This window comes from Peromyscus californicus, unplaced genomic scaffold, assembly GCF_007827085.1.
Source record: "Peromyscus californicus insignis strain IS unplaced genomic scaffold, ASM782708v3 Scaffold_16__1_contigs__length_79575227, whole genome shotgun sequence".
Lineage (NCBI taxonomy): Eukaryota > Metazoa > Chordata > Mammalia > Rodentia > Cricetidae > Peromyscus > Peromyscus californicus.
The window spans coordinates 20,907,406-20,932,890 of NW_026294458.1; the positions used below are offsets into that span (position 1 = coordinate 20,907,406).

A 25,485-nucleotide genomic window follows, 5' to 3' on the forward strand; every position below is an offset into this window, starting at 1 on the left:
AGAACTCAAAATATGAACAATAGCATTCTTCTAAATTTTTTTAGGTAATCTCACACAGTAATATAATTTCAGAAAATATCAAATATTACCTTACCTGGTTTAACAAAAATGCTTTGTTTAGTAAATGGTGCTTACCTTGTTGGTCAGAAGACTTCTGAAATATTATAGTTGGTTCTAGGCATCACATATCTGAATCTTAATTGCTCTATTTTAGATGAAGGATTATTTTTAGAAGAAAGAAGCTGTGGTGGTAAAAAGACAGAGCTATGCCTTATAAGGAACTGTTGCAAGAACTGAGAACATTTAGCTTGATGATCCATTCGTGGAATTCACACCGAAGGTGCGCTTTCCCAAACACCTCAAAGACCCAAAAGAAAAAGCTATGCTTATCCTCACTTGTGATAAAGGACAGAACCAGTGTCGTAAGACAGTCTTTGTTTGTCTGTTTGCTTGTGGTGCTGGGTATTGGACCTGGGACCCTATGCATACTAGCAAGTGTTCTACCATTGAGCTATGTCCACAGCTCAATAGCAGGAAGCAGGTAAAGCCATTAGCCAGCATAAAGATTCTTCTGAAACTGATGTTCTGAGGAAACTACCACATGTTAAAATAATCCAGGGACATTATGACTTCCCAGAGGATATGGCAGACTCTTTAACACACAAATAGAATATTTAGAAGATAATAATATATCTAATTTCTCTAATTTGCTTGTACATAAAACCTTTTATTCACAGATCAGTGTTAACATCTCTTACAACAAAAGTCAAAAAATAGTTTGAGTTAAAGCTGCTTAGAAATGAACATCTTCTAAAGGAGTATGGACAAGTTCACAACAAGGTATCCGGGGGAAATGAATGGTATTGCGATCTCTTCTGTGCTTCTGAAATCTTAGTCATTAAAACTACAGTATTTAAAGCTTGAAGAACTGGAGCAAATTCTCTTAAGAATATATTACATTATTAACAATATGCGATCCAGCATGGCTATAGATGGGAACAAAGTAGTAAAGGGAGTGGAAATGAGGTCTATCATACAGAGCTTGTGAATTTTTCCTCCTAGCAACACATGACACCGTCCTGCTATTCCCAAGCTTGTCCCTTGATCCACACATTGCACATGAGATACTGTTTCCAGACACTTTTTGTTCACACACACAAACAGAAAGTCCACATGCTCTGCCCACCCCTACAGATTTTGATAGGTTTCTCATGCAGGACCTTGCCCATTTGTTGAATATTACAGTTTAGAGCTTCAAAACAGTAGTATTGCCATCCCTTTTCAATAAACAGGAAATTTCTAAGACTAAAGGGAGAAATGTAAACAAAAATTATGGAAAAAACTAAAAATACATCACAAGCAAGCCAAAGAGAAAAAAATTAAAGGAAGTTGGGCTAGAAAAACATTTTGTTACTGAAGATTTGCTGTACTAAGCAAAATGAGATGTATATAATGAGATAAAGCTGTTCCAGCAATACTTAAAAGGCTGGGTTGTAAAGTTATAGTTAGTTTCTTAGACAGATGTCCTCGGAAGAGCACAATTCAGGGCAGAAACACTGGAGTTCTTTAAAGGAATGTGCACTAAAGAGCAAAGAATAATTTATCTGTGTTCCTGTGTCCCCACATCTATTCTTACTGTCTTTAATTGTGGTTTGTCAGTACGGATAAAGGGGTGTTTGGATGAGTAGATGAAACGCTGTGGTAATCAGAAAGATGTATCTTCTATGCTCTAATAAAATGCCATTCTGTAGCCTGCCATTTAAAATCATATTAAACTTGCTAGAGGCTGACAAGCTAGCCTCTGGATTAGATCATACCATACAGACCATTCTTGACATCTTCATGAACAGTACAATTATACTACTGATAAAGAAACGTGAAATACCATTCCTCTACTGTTCTGCACTTTTGCTCCCAAACCAACATGTCAAGTAGAGTTATCAGTTCTAAATACCTGATAAAGGAGTCTCCCAAACTTAGCATACCCACAGAGACTTATCTCTATGACACATTTGTATTTTCATGGCCATTTGGAGATACTAGGCTAGCTTGAGAAACATTGCCTAATGTTTAGTGAGCTTATTGATAGCCCGGAGGACACAGAGTCTCTTGGATTCTTGTTTAAAGATATACCTGAAAACCTAGTCCTAGAATTGCCTCTGTTGTGGTAGAAAAAAATGGAGAAGATCCACTCAGATAAAATGCTGTTTCCTTCTCCTAACCCGGTAGGGGTGAAATACGCTCGAAGATAAGAGATGACTGAAACCAGAGCCAGGAATCAGTCACGAGTACAGTGAGTCATCAGAGCCTTGTATTCTTGGTTTCTAGGTTGATCATGTTCCCCTGGGTCTGAGGAACCTGCTTATCCATTGGCTCCTGAATACCCTTTGATGTTAGAGGAACATAGTAGTAGCCCATGATGGAGAAAATCAGGCAGACCACCAGCAGGAGGCAGGAGAACAAAATGAATTCGGCCCACTGCAGGAGAAATAAACAGAAGAGAATATTATGAAGAAACCAAAACAACAACAACAAAAAGAAGCATGTGTGGGATGTGTGGGATACTTAGGGGCGGCAGGATGGGATGGCGACTAGGGAATCACAACCTGAGCCACTTTTCTTTGCAGAACGCTGGGTTGACTGGTCTCTTATCCCACAGGCACATGGTGGTCATCATTGCCACATGCATATGTCTGTTTCCTGGCCAAGTCGGGTATCTGATCCATCTAACCCTCATCTCACTGATGGGGGATCAGGAGGCCGAGGAAAAGGGAGACGAGGAAGTTGGAAGGGAAACTGTGTAGACTTGAGCTCCTCTTCCCCTCAGATCCATACCTGTACCAGGCCACTGAACTGTGCCACAATAAGCACGATGATGTTCCCAACTGCAACTGTCAACAACCAGGCTGCCTGGAGCACAGATTTCATGCTAGATGGTGCCTAGGAAGGACATATCTGTAAACATCCAAACTCCTTATCCACCTTCCTGCCCCATGAGCCTATCCATGAAACATGTCCCAGAAAAGCTTCCATTTCCCATCTTCTCCGCTAAGTTCAGCTATTGCGTTGACTCATAAGATGGTAATAATACAGCAGCAAGAAGAAAGTGGATCTATTCATTGGATGTTTTAATTTATTATATCATATAATTATTGTCACGACCTTAAGAGATAATCTATGGTACTCTAAAGAAAGTAAAAAGAACATAAAGAAAAGGAAACAAAACAGGATTAGAGAGACAATTTACTTATTCCTATTCCAAAACAGGTCATGCAGCCAATACCTGAACATGAGTAGTCTAACCCTAGAGCCCTCAGTCTTCATCCTTTTTTTTTCCCTCCAGAGCAAAACAACATAGGGTCAAATGCTGCATTGTCATGATTCTGGAAATCAAGATGACTGTTCAGGGTCATATATAAGGAACTCACAGACTAAAGAGGTGGAGGTCTTAGAATGACATACCTAGGTGAGAAGTATCAGAATTAAAAATCTCACTATTTTCACCACTTCCGCATGCAAAAATATTACCTGGGAATAAGAAAACTCGAGTCCTGTGACGGAGAACATGACCTCTGCTGCTGTAACCAGGATATATTGTGGTAGCTGCCACGCAATGGACAGTTTATTGGCTGGAATTTCTTCTGTCTTCCAAGTCTGAAGACCTCGACTGGTGGTCTTGGTGGGAGAAACAGGAATTGGACTCCTCAGTAATCCTAAGCAAACCTATCTAACTATGGCATCCTATCATCTATATCTGTTCCTTCTTTTTATTTTCATTTCTCTGCTACCTTCAAGAGATTAGATATTTCTTTACAATTCCATTGTTTTGAATTTTCTCTCGGTAACACTACATTCATTTCAATTCAGTCAATTACAGTCAAAATCTCTGAGATTAAAAGTCTTTAATGTCCAAATGCTTCTGGCTCTAAGTCAAAAGGGAATTAGATTCAAAATAGTGTAGTAAAAGAATCCTGGTTTTTCTTTAATTGAGAATGTACATAATATCTAGAAATCTCTCTCTCTCTCTCTTCTCTCTCTCTCTCTCTCTCTCTCTCTCTCTCTCTCTCTGTGTGTGTGTGTGTGTGTGTGTGTGTGTGTGTGTGTGTGTGTGTGTGTGTGTTCAGCATAAGAGCAGACTAAAAGAGCCTCTAAAAGTCAGATAGTCAAGTGTTCTAAGGTAAGTCATTAACTTGCTGAGTGGAAATGATAAGGACTTTGCTGAACTGAATCATCAAAGGGCAGAGCCCTTGACATGGTGATATCTGTCATAGGATCTTCTGACATTATTACAATGGAAATAATACAAATTCTTAGGTAAAAATCTCTGAAATTCTAAACATCAGCCATTGATTCTTTTATCATTTTTTTTTTAAATTTTTCGAGACAGGGTTTCTCTGTGTAGCTTTGCACCTTTCCTGGATCTCGCTCTGTGGACCAGGCTGGCCTCGAACTCACAAAGATCCACCTGGCTCTGCCTCCCAAGTGCTGGGAGTGGTGGGGTGCGCCACCACCGCCTGGCTTCTTTTATCATTTTTGTCAACACTGTATAAGCCAAGCAAGCTAGGACTGTGGAAGGAACTGGGTTCTACAACCTTCAATTTAGACTTCCATTTTAGATGCCTAGTAGATGTTGGGATTCCAAAGCATTTAGAGAGACAGGACAAGAAAAGACTGGAATAATACAAGGAATACAACCTTTCCAAGTCAAATTGTGTCCCTAAAAATTCAATTGTTGACGTTATAATATCCAGTATTTGAGAATGTAAGCTTATTTGGAAATAGGGTGCTTATAGATGTAATTAGTCAAGTTAAATGGGGTCATTAAGATGGGCTAATTGAATATGATAGGCATACTTAAATAGAGAGGGGGAAATGTAGATAGAAAGCATACAAGAAAAGTGCTATACAAAGATACAGGTAGACAATAGGCTGATTATACTATACACCAAGAAACATCAAATTCCTGGCAAACCCTGAGGAGCTATAGCAGAGACATGGAAAAGGCTTCTTCACAGCTCTCAGAAGGAACCAGCCTTACAAACATCTTGATCTCAGACGTGAAGCCTACATACATACAAAACACTAAACCTCTGTTTTGTAAGCCCCCTGGCTTATGTTGGTTTGTCATAAAAGTAAGGCCTAGATTGGTTTATTATTTGAAAATCAATTAATGTTATATACTGTATCAAAGTGATAAAGGACAGAAATCACATTGTCTTCTAAATGAATTCACAAAAAACATTTAACAAAATCCAGCTCCATATAAATGAGGTAAAAGAGACAAGCAAGAAAACAGGCAGATAAAACCTGAGAAACAAGTGGACAGAGATGTCCTCAATCTGATAAACAGCATCTACTTAAACTCCATGGGTAACTTTCTTAGTGATAAGACTGGGTGACTTTTCCACAAGAGATGTCTTGTCTCATCATTTCTGTCCAACACTGTGCCAGAGCAACTGGGCAGGAAAAAAATAATAAGCATTTAGACGGAAAAGAAAGTGAAGCTATCCCTATTTACAGATGACATGACCTCATATGTGAAAAGTTTAAGGGCTCCACTAAAGTTGTATTAGGTCTAACAAATTAGCTCAATATAATAATATGCACAGATTAATACACAAAATTAATTTTATGACTTAAAATAACCACTAGGAAAATGAACTTAAGAAATAATAAAAATGATAAAATAATTGGGAATAAACGTAATAAAGTAAATGTAAAAGATATGCTCTAAAAACTACAAAAACATTGTTGGAAGAATAGATACCTAAACAAATGGATAGGTGTTTCTTATACACTGAACAAAAGGCTGAACATTATTAAGATAGCAACTGGTTCCTCAAATAATCTTCAGAGTCAGTACAATCTCATCTCATTAAAATCCCATCTGGCTTCTGATCTTGGTTAATCCTAACTTTGTAGGGAATTCATGTCATACAGAACAATTGATCTTTTCTTTTTCTTTTTAGTGTAGGGATGGATCCCACAGCCTTTCATATGCTAGGCATGTGCTGTAATGCTGGGCTGCATCGCCAGCCTCCAAACCAAGCTAGAAAGAGAAAAAAGGGGGAATATGTGGAAACTGACATGCTCTTGATTCAAAATAGGTTACAAATCAATAGGAAATAAAAACCATGTGAAATTAACCCAGGATGAACACGTAGATCAATGGGACAGAGTTGAGAATCTACAAATAAGACATCATTTTATGGTCAATTGATTGTCATCAAGAGCATCATGACAATTTAGTGTGCAGTCTTTTCAATAAATTGTCCTGAGATAACTGAAGATCATTCGTATATATGAATTATTATATGAATTATAGGTCTGTGTGTGAAAGAGTAGAATATGAACCTTTAACAAACTATCCCTATGTACAAAAATTAATTGAAATATAATGCCCTCTTCTGGCCTCCACGGGCACCAGACATGCATGTGGTGAACATACAAGCAGAATACTCATACACACACAAAAAAAATTTAAATTAAGGTTCAGAACTTCTAGTTACTGAGAAAATTACTATTTGTTTATTTGAGACAATGCCTCACTATATAGCTTTGACTAATCTTGAGCTCCCTATATAGACCAGCTGGCCTCGAACTCACAGAGATTTGCCTGCCTCTGCCTTTTGAGTGCTGGGATTAAAGATGTGTGTGTGTTCCACTATACCCAGTGGCAGTTACTTTTGACAGAACACAGTTAATCCCCAAATGTTGTAGAATATTATTTTTAAGATGTGTTACTTTTGTTTATGTTGCATTTGTTTAACTCTGTGAAGCTGTGATACTGTGCCTGTCTAAAACACCTGATGGTCTGATAAAGAACTGAATGGCCAATAGCAAGGCATGAGAAAGGATAGGAGGGGCTGGCAGGAAGAGAGAATATATAGAAGGAGAAATCTGAGGGAAGGAGAGCTAGGAGCCAGGGAAAGAGGTGGTCTCCAGGGGCCAGCCACCCAGCTACACCGCAAGGCATGGAGTAAGAGTAAGATTTACAGAAGTTAGAGAATGGGAAAAACCCAGAGGCAGAAGGTAGACGGGATAATTTAAGTTAAGAAAAGCTGGCTTATTAGAAAATAAGCCAAGCTAAGGTCAGGCATCCATAAGTAAGAATACATCTCTGTGTATATTTATTTGGGAGCTGGGTGGCACCCCCCCAAAAAAAGAGTAATAAAACAACCAACAACACCAAAGTTTGTGTGGAGATTGACATTTCAGACTGTTGTATAGTAGTAGATCAAAATTCCAGGAACCCAAGAGACTTATATATCAAGTGGGGGGGGGGGGCAAGCAAACAAACAAAAAACAAATAATTTTTCCATGAATAATATTTAGCTTCTTAAGGTCATAATGATACTGGAGCAGACCATGAGATTTCATAGTAATATTTTGGGACACATCATGTCTCCATTCCCAACACTCTTTGCCTGCTTCTGAAGTTAACTCTTGCCCAGTAGAGATTGTGGGCTTTCTAAAGCCACCACAAAATGATTGCTATTTCAACATGAAATGTTCTCCCAAGGCGTGTTTAAAGGCTTGGTCCCCAATGGAACATTCAGAGATGGTGCTTCAAGGGTGCAGTTAGATCATGGGGGCTCTGACCTAACCAATGAATTAACTGACTGATAGATTTAAATCCTCAATGGACAGTTGGGAGGTGGTGGAAACTGGTAGGTGAGGCCCTGCATAGGTGTGCAGGAAGTGAGTCAAAGAGGGCATTCCTTTGAAGGGTCCACCTTGTCCCTGACCCCTTTCCCTACTGCTCTCTCTGCTTCCTGGTCACTATGGCATTTCCGGCACCCTTTCCCCACCATGTCCTTCCATTGTGATGTTTCTTCTATAGACTTAAAAACAATCGAGTCATCCAACTCTAGACCAAAACATCTGAAACCGTGAGCCAAGATCAACGTTTCTGCCTTTGCACCAGACACTTGTCATTTGTCATTTCTATCAGACATTTGTCACAGTGGTGGGAAAGTCTGATACTGGACCAGAAAGAAGTATGTAATCCTGTCTTGCTACAAAGTCTTCTCATGCGCACTTTGTCCCCACCAAGAAGATTCCAAGATGTGTGTGTGATGTGTGAGGTGTGTGTGTGTGTGTGTGTGTGTGTGTGTGTGTGTGTGTATGTGTAAAGAAAGGAGACATAGGCAGGCAGGCAGACAAGCACACAGAAGGAAGGGGAGGTGGTTGTAAGCTACTTACATTAGTGATCACAAACAGATACGTTGAACCAAAGTTTAGGAGACCTAAGTCGAGAGAAAAGTCTCTGTCTTCCATCTTACAGTGCACTGCAGGGTACCTGCAACAAGATGAGATGGTGTTAGAATAAACAGCATGGCTTAGAAAACCACTCCCATCTCTGGGGAAGAGAGATCTCAACTCTAATGAGGAAAATAGTTAAGCCACATGTCTTTGAAGATAGACCCAGATTTCTGCCTTGGATCTGCACTCTATCTTACCTGCCAAGTTCATTTTAAAAATCCTAATCCGGAAGACTGTACAGATCAACTTTTGCACATTTCAGGCCCGTGAACATTCTTCATGTAAATCTTATGACTTAGCAGAATAGTATAAAACAGGGAACGTGAGAGAGAAATTCCAAGTCAGTGGTTCTCAACCTGTGGGTCGTGACCCCTTTGGGGGTTGTATATCAGATATCCTGCATATCAGATACTTACATTATGATTAATTACAGTAGCAAAATTACAGTTATGAAGTAGCAACAAAAACAATTTTACGGTTGGTGGGGGTGGGGTGGGGTGAGAGTGGGGTGACCACAGCATGAGGAACTGTATTCAAGGGTCATAGCATTAGGAAGGTTGAGAACTAGCACTGTAAGTGATGAGGTACTGATGACAGGTACCAAAGAACAGGAGCCCAAACCCACAGTGAACTTTGTGAGCTTCACAGAATGGGCTGTATTAACTACACAATCTGCTCAGCACAACTCACACAGTTTCAGCGGAGCAATGCAGAAAGAAGATAAGCCCGGGAGAAAAGGCAAGGATTAAAAAGGAGCAGAAATCCTCCTAGACTCCAAACTAGCACAGCCATGCCTGTGTCCATCACCCAAACACAAAAACAGCACTCGAAGAAGACTGTTTGGATAAAAGTGAAATGTCCACAAGGACAAGGCTCTCTTACTCTCCTCTTAGCACAGTTCTGTATGCAGACACTCCGTAGTCTTTGCCCACACTGAGAGGAGCATCTGCATCCAAGGAGATATTGATGTCTTTGTGCAAGGCGTTAATAAACCTGAGGGTAGACAAATTATTTACATGTCAGACAGAAGTGTCCAAAGAAGGATACCTGATACTGTGTTGTTCATAGCTATAGTCCAAGTGCATAAAATAGTGCCTGGGACAAGAACAAACAATCCAAGGACCTTTAATGTAAGAAGTAATCACTAACCTTAACTTACTCTAGGAAAAATAGACTTTTCTGGAGTAGTAACTTATGACTGACACTCACCAGATGGCCAGCTAGATGGACGCTACCACAGTCACACGTGGCAATCTGATTTTCCTTTCCAATCTAGTTTAGAAATACCTAACTTCTTTCTTTCTTTTTTACTGTGTGTGTGTGTGTGTGTGTGTGTGTGTGTGTGTGTGTGTGTGTGTATACAGATGTACGTGTATGTACACATGTAATGGAGACCTGAAGTCAACCACAGATGTTTCTCAGGATGGCCATCCACCTTGTTGTCGGAGACCGTCACTCACTGAGAGCTGGTGTCCACTCATTAAGTCTAGGCAGCTGGCGAGTCAAGCCTCCCCACTGCTGGTATCGCACCTCACCACACTCAGTGTTTTACATGGGTTCTGGGGCTTGATCTTGGAACATAATGCTTGCACAGCAAACACTTTACCAACCTAGTTACCTCCCCAGCCATTTTTCCCTCCTAATGGAATTTCTCAAGTAAGATTCAAGGAAAACAAGAGAAATAGAAGCATATATAAAGACATAACATTTTATAGAAAGCAATTATCTTCTTATAAAGGGAGTCTGGTTTGACCTGCACAAAATTTAGAGACCCAGCCCACAGGAGGTATTGTTACTATATTCCAGTCTTCAGGAATCTTGGGCCCTTCCAGAATCTTCTTTCTAGTATTCTAAAAGTAAGTCCCCCTCAGAATGGGGGTCTTGTTACCTTTCTGTTCTAATGATTTTGATCTTGGTCTTGCTCTAGAGATGAGAAGAGCAGGTCTTTCTAGTGTTCTAACAGTTGATTCCTAGGCCTTCCTTCACTTGTGCAGACCAATCGGTGCCTGCTGCCCTTCTTGTCTAACTTACTTTTGTGTGGGTTGTATTTTCTGAAGCCTTTCAAGGGCAAGTTCTTACGTGTATTTTACTCTTCAGTGAATTCAGACTTTTCTTCACAGGTTCTCCTGTACTTTCTACAATAACTACCTGATCTTCTGAGGCCATCGTTCCTCTGTTTCACATCCAATTCCAGCCACAGAGGGCAGGTGAGTACCTGTCTATCTGTCCCGTGCCATCTGACAAGACCATCGGCCTTATCTGGATTAAAAACCAACTCTTTTGATACTCCTGTCCCTTTAGGACAGATAGCCAACTACAAAAAATGATGGTAGGAGTATTTGCTCAGTTCTAAATGTTTATCTGATGAACACGGACATTTACACAGGTATTTTCCTGAGAGTATGATAAATATTAAGTAGAAAAAATTTTATGGTAGGGAGAAAAGACTATCACTAATTCAGGGTGATCTGCCAGTCCTTTTGGAGGAAGCATGCCCTTTGCCTTTCACTGTCATAGGAAATTCCACAGACACCAGAGCCCTTGACTTTCTAAGAGGGGAACATCGCTGCTCAGAAAAGTAAAATGTGAGGCCTCTTCATCTGAAGTCCCCAACATCCAAACCTGATGGCTGTCATTCCATTGGCTGGTTTGATTTCCATATCCTTTACCTGCAACAGAGAAAAGCAAACCTCAGTAGGAGCAGACAAATGGAAACATATAATGAGAACATTCCAGTTTCATGCAGATCCTTTGTAAGCTTCTGATGAGTCAGCCATCTTACTTCAAAACAGAACTTGTGCAATTCCCTAACTTACCAGCACACTGGAGATACTTTCCCCATCCTCATGAACAACCAAATGGTAACAGTTCTTCTCCTCTACAGAATGCTTATTGTAGACAGACAAGTTGTTATGCTTCAGATGAAAACGTAAATCTTGGACTTTTGTTTCCAGGTGTAGTTTGGAATAGTGCGTTGTGTTCTATAGAATGAAGAATCTGTTATAATCACTTTCTACCTCAGTGTGGACATCAGGATGTGTAACCTAGTCATTTCTTTCTCTAAACCAGTTATTTCGTTTTCAGGACACTGGCATAGGACATAGAAGCATACATAAGGAAGAGTAGAGAAGTTCATTATAGCATTATGCATAATAATAAATGCAGGGGCAGGGCTGAAGAGATGGCTCAGTGGTTAAGAGCACTGGTTGCTTTTTTCAGAGGACCTGGGTTTGATTCTTAGCACCCACATAGTGGCTCACAACCATCTGTAACTGCAGTTCCAGGAGATCCTCTTCTGACCTCTGCAGGCACCAGGCACATATATGATACACAGACATGCATCCGCCCTTGCAGGACTGTAACTGTAGCTAAATGGTAGAATGCTTGCATTGTATGTTTGCTGCCCTAGGTTCGATCCCCAGTATTGCCACAAAAACAAGAAAACAACAAAACCCAGGTTGACTATCTATAAGACAATGCTTAAATGAACTATGTTAAAGGATAGAATATTATGCAACCACTGGAATAATGTTATCAGAAATTATTTAAGAACACAAGACGATAATAATCAGATTATATGATTAATGTCATTACACAACCAAGGCTATAACTATAACACATACACCTTCTAATTCATTTGGGCCCATACCTCACCTGGAAAGAGTTGATGGACTCCACCAAGAGAGAATTATTTCTACTCCCTAGCACTGTCAGCTTTATTTCACCATCTGCCAGGTTCAAGACTTGTATGAAAATCTCTTGGGAAGCTGGCTGGGGATGAGTCATTCCCTGAAAGACAGCCAATACTTATTTGAATTACCTATAAATAACCCTTTAGTACAAGAACACATACCTTAGTCCTATGTTTGACAGCTTATCCCTTCTAGCCAAGATTTACAAGTTTATCCCTCTGAAGAGCAGTTGACTTAGAAATCTGAAATGGAAACTTAATTTATTTTTTTTATCTGGGAAGACCCAGTCCCATGAAGCAAGCACCAATGGAAGGTGACAAACACATCCCTTCAGTTGTGGTCTTGCAGTTCATTAACTAATAGTGGCTATTTGACGGCCAGAAGGATTATGTGTAGAGCTTCAAAGGCATCAGATAAACCTTTGTTCCCTGGGTGCCTTGGGTATTTGTGTTGTGGAGTTTCCTGAAAATAAACCCTGAATTACTCAGGTGGAAAATGGGCCTCCTTTTGCATTGTTGCTCTAGTCACTGAAATGTTTACCACGACTGTCCTGTGAAATGGATACAATGGTGAGTCCCGAGGAATCGAGATTGAGCATGATAGGAGGGTGAATGGAGCAGATTGGGAGCTTCACGTTTATTGAACTCACATTTATTTTTATCTCTACAAATGCTGCAACTGCAAATGCCAGGCATGCTAGGATCATCCCAACAGCCATTTTCCTAAGTGAGCTGCGGAGGGAAAGGAGAGACCATTATATTGACCCATTACTCTAAGGTACAAAGCCTAGACTCCTTAGCCTTTCCAGAAAGACTTTCTTAGCTAGTTCCAATGACTTCTCAAAGTATTTCTAGAACTCTCCTTCAAATAGCCTTTTTACTCAAGTACCAGTTAACACCTCTTCTCTATAATATACCGCTTTTCCCACCTTTATTTATGATTATGATGACTTTTAGCCATTATGACATAATATTAGCAATATAATCAGGCCTTGTCCTTTAATGCACACCAACTACTGTAATTCTTCAACTCATTTTCTTCCTCAGAAGTCTTTGCTGACCTCTGTGGCATTCCCATCCTCCCTTCCCAGGGTATTTACCACATTACTCATGTAATGGTTAGCTTTGCCTATGTTCTAGTTCCCTCACTAACCAGTGAACCCTTAAAAAATTGTGTACTTGATTTACATGGTATTTACATGGATTTGCACAGAACTTGGTCCTAGACACCCTATTACCTGATCAGTAGGTAACTGACAGGGGCATTTGTATGTGGTAAAGTGGGCATCACTTTATTGTCATAGCTAGATTGCTGTTAAATCAGAGATGGAAGGAGACTTGACCTGTTCCCTGCCAAACTTTACAAATGAAATTTTCTACTCAGCATGGGGCAGGTTGCAGTGAATACTAGCTAAAAATGATGCTGTACCCAGTCCTACAAGGTCCTTTCTTAGTTTCATAGGAATAGCAGGACATTTAAAAGAATTAGTTATCATCAAAACCTTAGGACTAAAAAACAAACAAACAAAAAAACCCTTAGGACTTGGTCCAGAAAGATGGCTCAGAGCATAATTCTGTGAAGGTTCATGGCCCGAGTTCAGTCCCCAGAACCCACATGGTAGAGGGAAAGAACTGATTCCCACAGGCTTTCCTCTGACCTCTATAAACTTGCTTTTGCACACACATTAACTCCTCCCCCGCCACATGAAATAAGTAAATAAGTGTACTTCTTTGCAGAGGCAACATTCAAGGGCAAAGTAGCATGGTTTTTCAGAAACCTGATATCACATACTTGCCTAGACCTACCCCTTCAACACCAGACACACAAGTCTGCAGCACTGGCATTGACAACCAAGAGTTAGTTCTAACTTCCACTTTTCCACATTACTGGAATTTTGTCAACATGGAAAAGTAGAAACAGATAAATGATAAATCAAAATAATTAATCATTAAATAGAAATGTCCAAGTTTTGAATCATCACCAAAATGAACAAACGTTGAGTCAGTATGCAATAATATATGGCGTAGTGAACACTTACGAGAAGTTAATTCTGAGCTTGGAGATCAGCCGGTAAATGACAAGGTCAAACAGTGGGATGAAGATAAGAACCAGAAAGGGATTTAGTACCTGCAACACCATGGTAACAAGGATTAATACGAGCATCCCTCTGTCGTGAGTGCGCGCATCTGCTTGCATGCATCCTCTCACAGCTACTCACTTCCACCTTAGTAGGTAAGAGAGTCTCCATTTCTACATCTATAAGGCTCTACTTCTCTTGCAAAGCATCTTAACCTCCAAATATACCAAGGGACTAGTTTTACTGAGCCTGTTTTCTGTCAGTCAAATTAGAAATCATTCTCTCCCATCGTCCCTTCTCTTCAGTTTCACAGCCTAAACGGAAAAATAAGGGGCTAAAAAGCATCCTGAAGGTTGCCATTGGTAAGCAGAGATTTTAACACACAGTAAAAGTTTATACTTTCTTTTTGTTTGTTTTGGTAGTACTGGGCATTGAACCTAGGACATCCTGCATGTCAGGCAAGTGCCATACCACTGAGCTCCAGCCCTAGCCTCAGGTTTACACTTTCTTTGACAATATTTTCAATTATACTCTCTTGACATAGAAAGCAAATTCTTTCTTAGCTCACACACTCTACCTGTGGGCTCATACTCAGTCTCTCTGGAGCTGGACAGAGCTACACCTTAACAAAGGATGAGAAAGAAACTGTTTTCATCTCTATGTTTGGGCCTCCTCCGCACACAATGAGGAGGGTATCCGAAGACGGTTGTCAACCCGAGTAACCAGTAGAGGTACAGGGGAGGAAAGGATCACATGCCCATGCCTACAGAGAAGTTTCCTACCTGCATCTGGTCTGGCTGAAGCACAAAAAATCCCTGAAACACACATCATAATAGATTATAGTTAGATGGTAGCAGAAGACAACGAAAGCCTAGATTACCCATCTTGATAGTAGATAAGAAGCACATTAAAGAAAATTCATCAAACCTTCAGTTCAAGGTATCTTGTTTACTAGCTAAGGTATGTGGGCTGCGAACAGACTTGGGATGGCTTGTGACTGTTCACTAAGGACAGATGGGCCCTAGGGAGAAGACTGCTTTTTTGTGTCTGGGTTACGTATTCATTCTCCAAAATGCTTGGGATTTGCAGTCATTGTGCATATGCATAGTGGAGACTGGGGGAGAGGCAGTGAGGCTGAAATTTAAACATGAAATTCATTTATGTCTTATGTATGACTCATACACTAGCCTGAAGGTAATTTACTCAATAATTGGCAACGATTTTGGGCATGAACGTTTTATGGTGGGGAAAATTTCATTTGTGTTATCATGTTGCTGCTCAAGAGTAGTTTTGTCTTTTGGAGCAATTAAGATTACAGATTTTTGAATTAGGGATGTTCAACCTGAACTACACTTTGCTTGAGAGTAATAGAGTTGGTATGCTTTACTGAATCTCAACAACATTCAATAGTTGTAACAGCAGAAGGATGGGTGTTGTGGTCAGGGTGAAGTTGCCACTGATACACTATGTTCAACTTCCAAAGTTGCTCTCCAGAGAACCACTAAGAGAACTGTCATGGTAACTCCTGGACAGCTAGAGGAAGGCAGAGGCTCCTGGTATCACTCCACCTTGTCTTCTTCAAAGCTATCAATATAATAATACAGAGGTGGAATGATTAAGATGGAGAATAGACCAAAGGACGGAGTGGACCAAAGAATGAACACTGAAAAAAGAGAAAATAATGTTTACAATGTTTTCTTCCCATAGCCACAGATCAGACCTTTTACTAATTTTCCCTTGCTTGATCTTGACTAATGAATGGGGCAAGCTGTGTAGAAGCACCAACCAAGCTTTCACTTGGTATGTCTAAGACAGGCTTAAGTGTAAGAAAATTATCAACCAGGCCTGCATGACTTCATCTGGTATCCTTTTAGCACATCATTGGGGTAGCTGCACATGTCCCGCCCTTCCCCCAATTTCTAAAGACAAGATTATGATTTTTATTTCCAGTCGAACTTTGGTGATCTTCACCTGCTCAGTGTTTTGGGGCTTAATGTTCATCTCTAAATGATCTTAAGTCAGTTTTTTAAGAAAAATAACTAATAAATTAATTAAATATGTAGAAATAAAAATTATGTAAAAATTAAATTAATTACAAATTATGTGTGAAGAACTTAACAGGCTTCTTTGGAAGTTTTGTCCACTCACCAAATCACCGTTCATTTTGTTAGCTTGCAGGGTCCATCGTGAGCCCTAGAGCAGACAGATTTTGCTGTGAGACATCCTTTTCCTGTGATAAGAAAGAGGATGAAAAAAGACATATCTTTCAAAAAAACTCTATTACCTGTTGGTCCAAAAGAGCCCAGAACATGGGCAGTGGGATATAAAGGAACAGGACCCTGGTCAGTGCCTTCACATCCATAATGAGATGCTTCTGCAGGGAGGAAGAAAGAATTGCCAGAGGTTCCAAATGTGCTTTTCTTGCTTAGAGTAGAAATGGTCAAAACAGTAAAAGAAGAGGTCAAATGTGCCAGAAGAAAAGAATTGGAAAGATCTCACAGAATTATGAGGTGTTTCTGCAGTTTCTACTTACTGGGTATTTCTCCGCTGCCCAGTCTAGCCAGTGGGGTCTCTTGGGAACGTCCCTAGAACGGTTCCTGAAGCGGTTGCAGACAGCAAACTAGGGTGGGGACCAGAATCAGAGATAGACCAAAAGAAAGCATCCCCTGATTTTTCCCAGTTCCTTCCCCCTTCGCCCAAACAAGTACTTTGAATTTCATCAAACATCGGATCCCAACACCTGAGGTATAATTTTTTATCTCTCCTTATTTCCTAATAACATCATAGATAACTGTACTCAGAAGATTTTTTTGCCTATTAAAAAAGTGACTGCTTCTGAAACTTAATGGTCAAGTAGTGGCAAGGAGAATAAATTAAGCTCAGTTTTTCAGAAGGTAGGCACACAGAAGAAAGGTGGTTGAGGGAAACATGTGCCCACCTGTGGAGAAACGCACGCTCAGCATGGCATCTCTCTTTTTTATTGAAAAAGGCCGGCAAGCAGGACAGTTCAGGAACTTACCCATATGCATTTGATCACTCCAGCCACTATGTTTCCTTCAGGAGGTGGTTTTCTGTACATCTTGCTTCCCATTGCAAACACAACTGCAGGTGATACACAGACAATGTTCTTAGTCACTCATTTAGAATAGTCAGTGTGTCAGCATCACCTCCCACAGAGAACTGACTCTCACTCCCTAACTTCAGAGTAGCCAAGAGAAGAGAGTGGTCAATTGTTAAGAGATATTCATTGAGAGACTTTCAAGGGATAGCAGAGACAGAAGTCATCTTTGGTTTCCTCTTTTTTTTTTTTTTTTGGTCCATCTCCATATCTAATATGATACCAATTTTGATTATTTTTCTTTCTTGAGTGCATTGCTCAGCTGTTCTTTTACATTACCATTGCTTCCTCTATTCTACTACAACAATTCCTACCCATTCTATCCATTCTCCATTCTTTATCTCCTTCCCTCCATCTTTGAGACAGAGTATCTCTTTATAGCCCACCCTGGCCTGGAAGTCACCAATACAGCCTAGGCTGGACTCTAACTCATGATCCTCCTGCCTCTTCCTCTAGAGTGCTAGAATTACAAATGTGTCAACTTCTCCATGTTGCCTGTCTTTTAAATGGTGGCGTGCCTTTAAAGTTTGGGCCTAGGTCTTCTTTTTTTACTGTCCTCTAATTATCTCAGAGTTGTCTATTTTCAAGGCTTAGTTGCTGGCTGCACCTTATGAATCCATATCTGTGTCTAAAACCTAATTGTTTTTTCTCTGGGCCCTAAGACAGTATTTCCAAATAACTATTTGGGGATGCACTTAGGTGTTTCAAGAGCACCTATAACACAGCTTATCCCAGAAAAAGTCCATCAGCATTGCCTTAACCTATTCGTCCTCACTATGTCAGTTAATAATCTATCTATCTAGCCTGTAGTTCAAGTCAGAGCCCTGTATTCAATGGTGTCCTGTCTTCTCCCTCACTTCCCATATCCAATCATACCACGGCTTGACAATTCAACAGGGACCAAGACTGGGTGAGCTGAGTAAGGCACTCACCTCAAGTACAAAATTTAAAGGAGTATAATAGATGGAACAAACTAGATCAATCCTCAACCCAATATCTTCTCCACAGTGCAGACCTTTGAAAAATAAGATGCTAGCCGGGCGGTGGTGGCGCACGCCTTTAATCCCAGCACTCGGGAGGCAGAGCCAGGCGGATCTCTGTGAGTTCGAGGCCAGCCTGGGCTACCAAGTGAGTCCCAGGAAAGGCGCAAAGCTACACAGAGAAACCCTGTCTCGAAAAACCAAAAAAAAAAAAAAAAAAAGAAAAATAAGATGCTATGAAAAAAAAAATCTAACAGTCATTTCTCTGTTCAGAACCCATTTTGATTATTCTCCACTGTTTTCACAATGAAGTTTTAATTCTTTCATGGCCTAAATTATCCTTCATTGTTTTGTTTCTGGCAATGTTTCTTCTTCGTCTCTCTCCTTTGTGCTCCAGACAACTTGAATCATCCAGGCTTTTGAACAACCATGCTGTCTCTCATCTAAAGACCACCAACCACATTGTCTTTCCATATGGTCCCTTCTTTGATGAACCACTGTTCATCCTTGAGGGCTTATCTTAGAAGTCTTCTCGGTAGGCAAACCCTTACAACCTTCAGTGACTTCATCAGGAAGCCCTTCTATGAGCTCCATAGCCTTCACTATACTTCCCTGGTCATGACATTGACTTACTATACGGCAAATTCCTATTTATTTGTCTGTATTATTCTTCATGTACTATATACAGTCTTTGAGAATATGAACTTTATAACTGTCTAAATCATCAATATGATTCCAATACCTAGCACAAAATCTGATCACATAGTAAATATTATTAGCACCATAAAATGAAGCAATTGACTAACAGTGATAGATACTACCTATTTTAGATAAAACATTCTAATTACAGAATCGTTTTTGAACTCTGTAATTGCTTTAATGACTAGATATTATTACCAGTCAGTAATATAGAGAAGCTGTCATGATGCTAATAAATGGAAAAAATAAGAAAGTACTTGGAAAAAACCTTTGGCATTGATGGGAGAAGGAAGGAGAGAGTATTTGATCATGGCTCATGGCTCTTCCAGAATAAATTTCTTTGGAATTGGGAACTGTATTACTTTCAGCCTCTCTGGGAGAAAAGAATCAGACCAAACATTGAATCTCTGGGCTCCCTAGCCTCTGTTGAGCTCTTTATGTGTTTGGACTGGATATGTTCCAGAGGGTTGTCACTCAGAGGCCCAGAGTGAGAACAGGTTTCCAGGTCATTGATTAGAAACAATCACACCCAAGCCTCCCCTGAGGGGACTTGCCTAAGCCAACAAGCCCACATATCCCCTGTCTTTTCCAGGACAAAGTTCTCAGTGCTAGAAAGAATGCCACTTGATCTAAATTGCATTGCTCCCTAACTACTTATCCAACTCCTCTTTAATTCTCTTTGTTCAAGGAGAAATTCCTTGGGGAGCTTTGCAGAGCAGAGCAAAACCAGCTAAAACTGGAAGCTACTTTAATGCCCAGGTAATCAAAAGTGGCATCTACTTACCAGAAAAATAAGTGTCAGATAACATAAACTAGTTTGAGATAGAGGCTGAATTATCTCCTTTCCTTCCTTGTATAGTTCAGTAATAATCAATGGACTTTGATCCTGACTACACTCAAGAATCAGTCGAGAACTCAGGGGCGGTGGTGGTGCACCCCTTTAATCCCAGCAATCAGGAGGCAGAGGCAGGTGGGGAAAAAAAAGATCACCTGAAATTTTTGAAATCTTTAGGCACTCAAACTCCTGATTGGCAGTTCTGCATGTGCTCCAAAGATTGGGTTTTTAAAAACTCCTTTGAAATGTATTAACTACATGACTATAGCCCTTGAAAAATTGTTTATGAGACTGGAGAGACAGCTCAGAAGTTAAGAGTACTTGTTGCTCTTTCAGAGGACCTGGGTTAGAGTCCTAGTACCCACATGGTTGCTTACACTTGTCTGTAACTCCAGTTCCACAGGATCTGATGCCCTCTCCTGGCCTCCATGGGCACTAAGCACACACGTGATACACAAACATAAACTGATACACAAATAATAAAAATAAGAAAATTCGGATGCCATTCATAATTTATCTCCAAAATCAAAGGGAAATCACTAGCATACCACTTGCTTAATAGGGCTAATATCAGGGTTCAATGAAATAGTTCGTGTAGAGTGCCTACACGATGCCTTTCACGTAGCAGGACTCAACAGCTACCAGTTTCCTTTCCCGCTCTACTCACCAAGAGCTACTACCATGAGCAATCCCGGAACTCCAAAAGCAAGTGCATAGCAGTCTTCCCCGAAACACTTCACATCTCCTGAAGGAAAGAGGAGGGGAGGAGCAATGATGAATTATATATCATATTTTACTCTATTAGGTCGGGTTCTTGGTGCAGACATAGCTAGCCTCTTTCTTCTCGTAATCTAACCCGTACCCCTTATTTTAGGCCAGACAAATCAAAACTCGAATAACCTCTCATATATTTATGAGCCCATATGAAAGGAGAAGCTGGACCACCTGCAGCTGTCAACAGCTTTTTGGTTGGTCGAGTAAAGCCCTGCACAGTCAGCCCCACAGAAGGAATCCTAACCTCTCAGCATGGGTGTGATGAACGTAGAAATCAAGCTCCCTGCATTGATGGAGAGGTAGAAGACTGAGAAGTATCTAGTCCGTGCCTCTGCCTGGAATGAGACAGATCATCAGAGAAATGTTCTCTTAGCTCCACCCCCACTGCATGTTCAAATTCAGATGAAGGTACATACAAAGCAACGGGTTTCAGATAGTGCTTCCATGGTATGTGACCCTCTCGTTAGCTCTTTAATACAGTGGCTGGCTGACCCTGGACAAGCTTTTACTCACTTTCTAAGCTCCAGTACAAGCCCCTTAGGACCTGGACAAAAAGTGATCAACCTGTCCTCAATACCATTCTTGCGTCCTGTACATGTTTATTATACTATTAATTCATTTGTATTAAATATCTGTTTTATTCAGTATGTTGTGAATTCCTTCAGGATTGCCTAGGACCTGGAACAAACACTAACAGGTATTAGGCATCCATAAATGTTTACTGACTGTATTAATTAAACAAATGACTCCTCAAGTTAATGAATATATTTTGTGGGGCATATGGTAGGACCGTGTGGTAAGCTGTTGATCTAGGAGGGTGTCCCAGGGAGATCTTCTAGAGAGTGTAAAGGGGCACCTGCTGGCCTAGAAGTGCTTGCAGAAGCCTGGGGGTGAGTTTGCTCTATTAATTGAAATACACCTGTGGGCCAGCTACTACAAGCAACAACTTTCAAGTAAATTTCTCATAGGTGATTCTCTACCTAGGGTGTACTTACTTCATTCTGGCATTTTAGCTCTTCTTGATGCATTAGGAGGATAAATCATTCACAAAATCATCTCTGTATTATACTTCCCATTCCTGAAGTACTCACCACATTAATTTTTAGGTACCTCAAGTGAAAGTAAGGTCGCTATTTCCAAATCCTATGTGAAGTTTTTCCTTCAGTGAAGCAGGCACCCGATTTCCTATAGCTTTCATTTCTTGTGCTCAGATTTAAACATTGTCACTCCCCCAATATTTATGAACAGCTATATGTAATTTTCTCCTTGTGTTTTGTTTGTTAATTTGTATTTTTTTTTTTTTTGAGTCAGGATCTTGTATATCCTGGGCTGGCCTTGAAATAGAGATGTAGCTGAGGGTGGCCTTGAACTTCTGATCCTTCTGCCTCTACCTCCCGAATGGAATGCTGGGATTATAGGTATGCGCCACCAGACTCAGTTTATACTTTGCTGGGGACTGAATCCAGGGTTTTGTGGGTGCTACGCAGGTTCTCTACCAACTGAGCCACATCCAAGCTCCCTTGCTGCTTGTCTTCTTCGGTCTATATGTCGTCATCTTCTTCAGTCTTTTGTCATATGACATGTCCACCTCCCACTCTGCTTCCTTCCTTTAACTGAGATTTAGTTTTCACTCTGCTGATGACCAGCATGCAGTGCAGAACTCAACTCCCCAGACAGGACTTCATCAGTGGGAATACTACAGTCCTAGGAAATGGCCACTGACCGGTTCCCCATTTCGATGCTGGCTATACACTCTTGAAATACAGAAATAACAAGACTCTTACATGTTTTTCTTCAAACTGGTCGCCACCAAAAGCCGCCACACAGGGTTTGATACCTCCTGTCCCCAGAGCTATTAGACTCAGGCCAACCAATGATAAGATTCTGAAATGGAGAGGTAAGGATGCTATAGCCATGTGGATACCAAACCAACTGTAGAGATGGACTATAACGATGCATATGAGAAAAAAAGATATTTAAAGAGAATATCTTCTTTGCACGTCTACCTTGTGGGTACTTTCTACTTGCCTTCAATTCAATCACTATTCATGAGAATTTATCGTCTTCACATTTGCGCCTCTGCTAGACATTGTATTTTCTGGGAAGATTCCAGTAAGTTCCCTTTATCCTTCGCATGCATCAAGTGGAAGAAGACACTTCAGGGACTGGGAAGCTAACACACTAGCTTTTAATATTATTTTAACAATTCAGTTGAAAGATCTTAAGGACTCTAATCTTGCATACTAACTACAAAGCAAACTATTAAAATTTATCATAATAAACAGGAATGGCATCAATAAGTTTTATGGAGCAATAGTAAGAAGGTATTTAATGCTTATTACTTTTCAAATATAGTAAAAAAAACTTCAACTCAGAGTACAAATATGGTGTGTGATTACATTAAATTGATTATATATATTAAAATCTATCGAATATCTCTACTCTATAAAAACCAATATCTGAAGTAAAGAGGGACAGTAAAATGGGAATATACAGAACTACATATAAATAGAAGTACCTCAAGCTTTGACTATCACTTTTCTAATACAGAGTAAGTAAATACTTATACAATTTGTAATGGTGTGCAGATGCATAGTTAGATGTGAAGGAAAACAGAAGGTATAAAAGTTTTACTTATTTTCAAACAAATGAAGAATTTTTACGAGAACAATACTATTTAGGCATTTTAAGTGTCTTCAAAGGTTCACTTAATAAAAAAAAATGAGACCTGATAATGTAGGAAAGGGTTCAATTGCTCATAAAACCTTTTCTTTTAATAAGTTTGGCAATACAATTATACACTAGAAAATAAAGGAGACTCTGATATAAAATAGAAAGCCATCTGTAGTGGCTTTCTGAGACGTACACCTATCTGATGTGAGGCAAGCAGCTCAGTTAGCTCCATTTTACTCACGTATGCAGCATCTTTCCTCCCAGTATTGGTATGGCACCCAAAGACTTGAATACATGACCAAGAACGTACACTAGGGAGAGATAGATGATTGTCCTGTGAAGAAAGTTAAATCAGTCAGTACTCTATTCCGAGACGTGGATAATACAGAGTCAGGGTTCATACTGTTTTCAGTAAACAGAGGAGGATGGAGAAGGGAGTGGAGAGGAAAGAATGAGCTTGGGAACGTAGGTAGAAACAATGGTGAATGGTAAACAGAGGCGGGAAAAGGTGTGTGTTTCTTCAGCCTGTAGTATTTACTTGGATGTAGTATTTATAGGCATGTCTTTCAAGTTCTCTTCCCAGATCTACACTCTACTCTGCATTCCCAGAGCAACCCTACTTTTAAACAGATACTAAGAACTAAGTGTGTTTGTAGCAAGCACAGGGATGTTTTCAATTGGTAAAATCAGTAGGACAGGATGCCTCCCCCTGCTGTTTTTCTCAGGCAACATCTTTTGTCTCTAGGAAGCAGGAAGAGTGAAAGATGACTGCCAAGTACACAGGAGCACTAATACAAAGGATTTTCTCTAAACAAGCACTGAGATGTACAGAGAGGCGAAGGGATTGTAGGTTTAATCTGGGTAATTGGAACATTCGGGCTAACTGTAAACCCCAGGACAGTTTCCACATGGAAGCTGTTCGGTGATTTAAAAAAAAAAAAATTAATGAAATTTTGGGGAAAAAAAAAAAACCCTACCTGTTGAGTTATTTTTTTTCCCAATGAACTTGAATAGCAAATAAGTAGCAGATTAAGGAATTCCAATAAGAACATATGTAGAGCTCTGCACACTGTCATGCACAGTATCGCTTATATTCCTTGTGTGTATTACCATAAGTGGAATGTATATTATGTATATTACCATATAAGCGGAAGGTTAATGCTATAATAAACCTTCAGAATTATATAGTTACTATATAATTGTACATAGAAATACTGGAAATCTCCACTTGGGAATTCCTCATTCCAAATGCCTAATCTTCTTAGATTGGTTTCCTGGGGGTGGAATCTTTATTGAGATAAAAGGAACAATTAGAAAGAAAGGGAATAAAAAGAAACTGAAGGAAAACTAGTTATTATGGACCTCTAGGAGAGGATGCTAAATCACCAGAGAGAAACAAACTAAATGAGGCTGGAGGGATGGCTCTGTGGTTATGAGCTCTTAGTGCTTCTAGAGACTGGATCCCATTATATTTGGTGGTTCGTAGCCCCCTGTAACTCCAGCTCCAAAGGATCTGATATCCCCTCCTTGCCTCTGCAAGCATACACACACACGTGGCATTCTCTCACAAAGACACACAGATACATACCATAAAAATACTAAAGCTAAATCTTTAAGATTTCCTTATACAAGAATTGGGGATTCTGGGTGCCCATTTCCTCTTATAGAGCTTGGATTCCCGGCTAGTAAGCAGGGGAAAGCTTCTGGCAGTTGTTAGGGGAATCCATAAAATCATTCCTTGAATGTTTAAACCATCTTCCTAACATAAGTCTTCTGCCTCCAAGATAACACTGGGAAAAGTATGGGGGGGAGAGACAGAGAGACAGAGAGACAGAGAGGAGCAGGAAGAAAAGGAGAAAGAGAGGAAAGTTGGTAAAAGCACAAAACAGACAGACAGAGAGATAAGGGTAGAGGGATAAGTTTGAACATGTAAGTATTCCCTTTCCTCCACTGAAGCAAGGCTGCCACGTCAGGTTTTAAAAAGTGAAAGAGGAGCCAATTCCAGTTTTTAAAAATCAAGAATAAGGTATGGTGGAAGGAAATACCTAGTTATTCTACCAGATTGTAGTCATGGTTCTATTTGTGTATTAGGGCTTTCACATATATGTCTACACACACACACACACACACACACACACACACACACACACACACACACATCTACAGGAGGACAAATTATTCAAACTTTAAATCATCCCCTTTTTGAAAGAGATTAAGCATTCCCCAAAGTGTGTTGTTTAAAAAAGACAAGGCCCAAAGTAAATAAAAATCACCTTCATTACTCTTCATACCTATTCTCAGTCTCAATCATGTTTTAGACAATAGTGTATAGACACAATTATAGAAAAAAGACAGCAATGAAAACATTTTGG

At 40.0% G+C, this 25,485-nt stretch overlaps 1 protein-coding gene across 1 annotated transcript in view; it reads right to left on the minus strand.

Moving 5' to 3' along the window:
• Positions 1 to 706: 706 nt before the first annotated feature.
• Slc15a2 (solute carrier family 15 member 2) overlaps positions 707 to 25,485 on the minus strand; it is a 30,879-nt gene continuing 6,100 nt past the window's right edge. Inside the window, exons 4-22 of the mRNA XM_052740619.1 lie at positions 23,355 to 23,447; positions 22,225 to 22,324; positions 20,685 to 20,775; positions 20,334 to 20,411; positions 17,054 to 17,136; positions 16,568 to 16,654; positions 16,319 to 16,408; positions 16,183 to 16,227; positions 14,817 to 14,849; positions 13,996 to 14,084; positions 12,607 to 12,688; positions 11,920 to 12,054; positions 11,082 to 11,246; positions 10,888 to 10,934; positions 9,148 to 9,258; positions 8,206 to 8,302; positions 3,529 to 3,675; positions 2,836 to 2,940; positions 707 to 2,478 (exon numbers count right to left, since the gene is read on the minus strand). Of these exons, the coding sequence (XP_052596579.1) occupies positions 2,302 to 2,478; positions 2,836 to 2,940; positions 3,529 to 3,675; positions 8,206 to 8,302; positions 9,148 to 9,258; positions 10,888 to 10,934; positions 11,082 to 11,246; positions 11,920 to 12,054; positions 12,607 to 12,688; positions 13,996 to 14,084; positions 14,817 to 14,849; positions 16,183 to 16,227; positions 16,319 to 16,408; positions 16,568 to 16,654; positions 17,054 to 17,136; positions 20,334 to 20,411; positions 20,685 to 20,775; positions 22,225 to 22,324; positions 23,355 to 23,447 (1,855 nt within the window). The 3' untranslated portion in view covers positions 707 to 2,301. The remainder of the gene's footprint in view (positions 2,479 to 2,835; positions 2,941 to 3,528; positions 3,676 to 8,205; positions 8,303 to 9,147; positions 9,259 to 10,887; positions 10,935 to 11,081; positions 11,247 to 11,919; positions 12,055 to 12,606; positions 12,689 to 13,995; positions 14,085 to 14,816; positions 14,850 to 16,182; positions 16,228 to 16,318; positions 16,409 to 16,567; positions 16,655 to 17,053; positions 17,137 to 20,333; positions 20,412 to 20,684; positions 20,776 to 22,224; positions 22,325 to 23,354; positions 23,448 to 25,485) is intronic.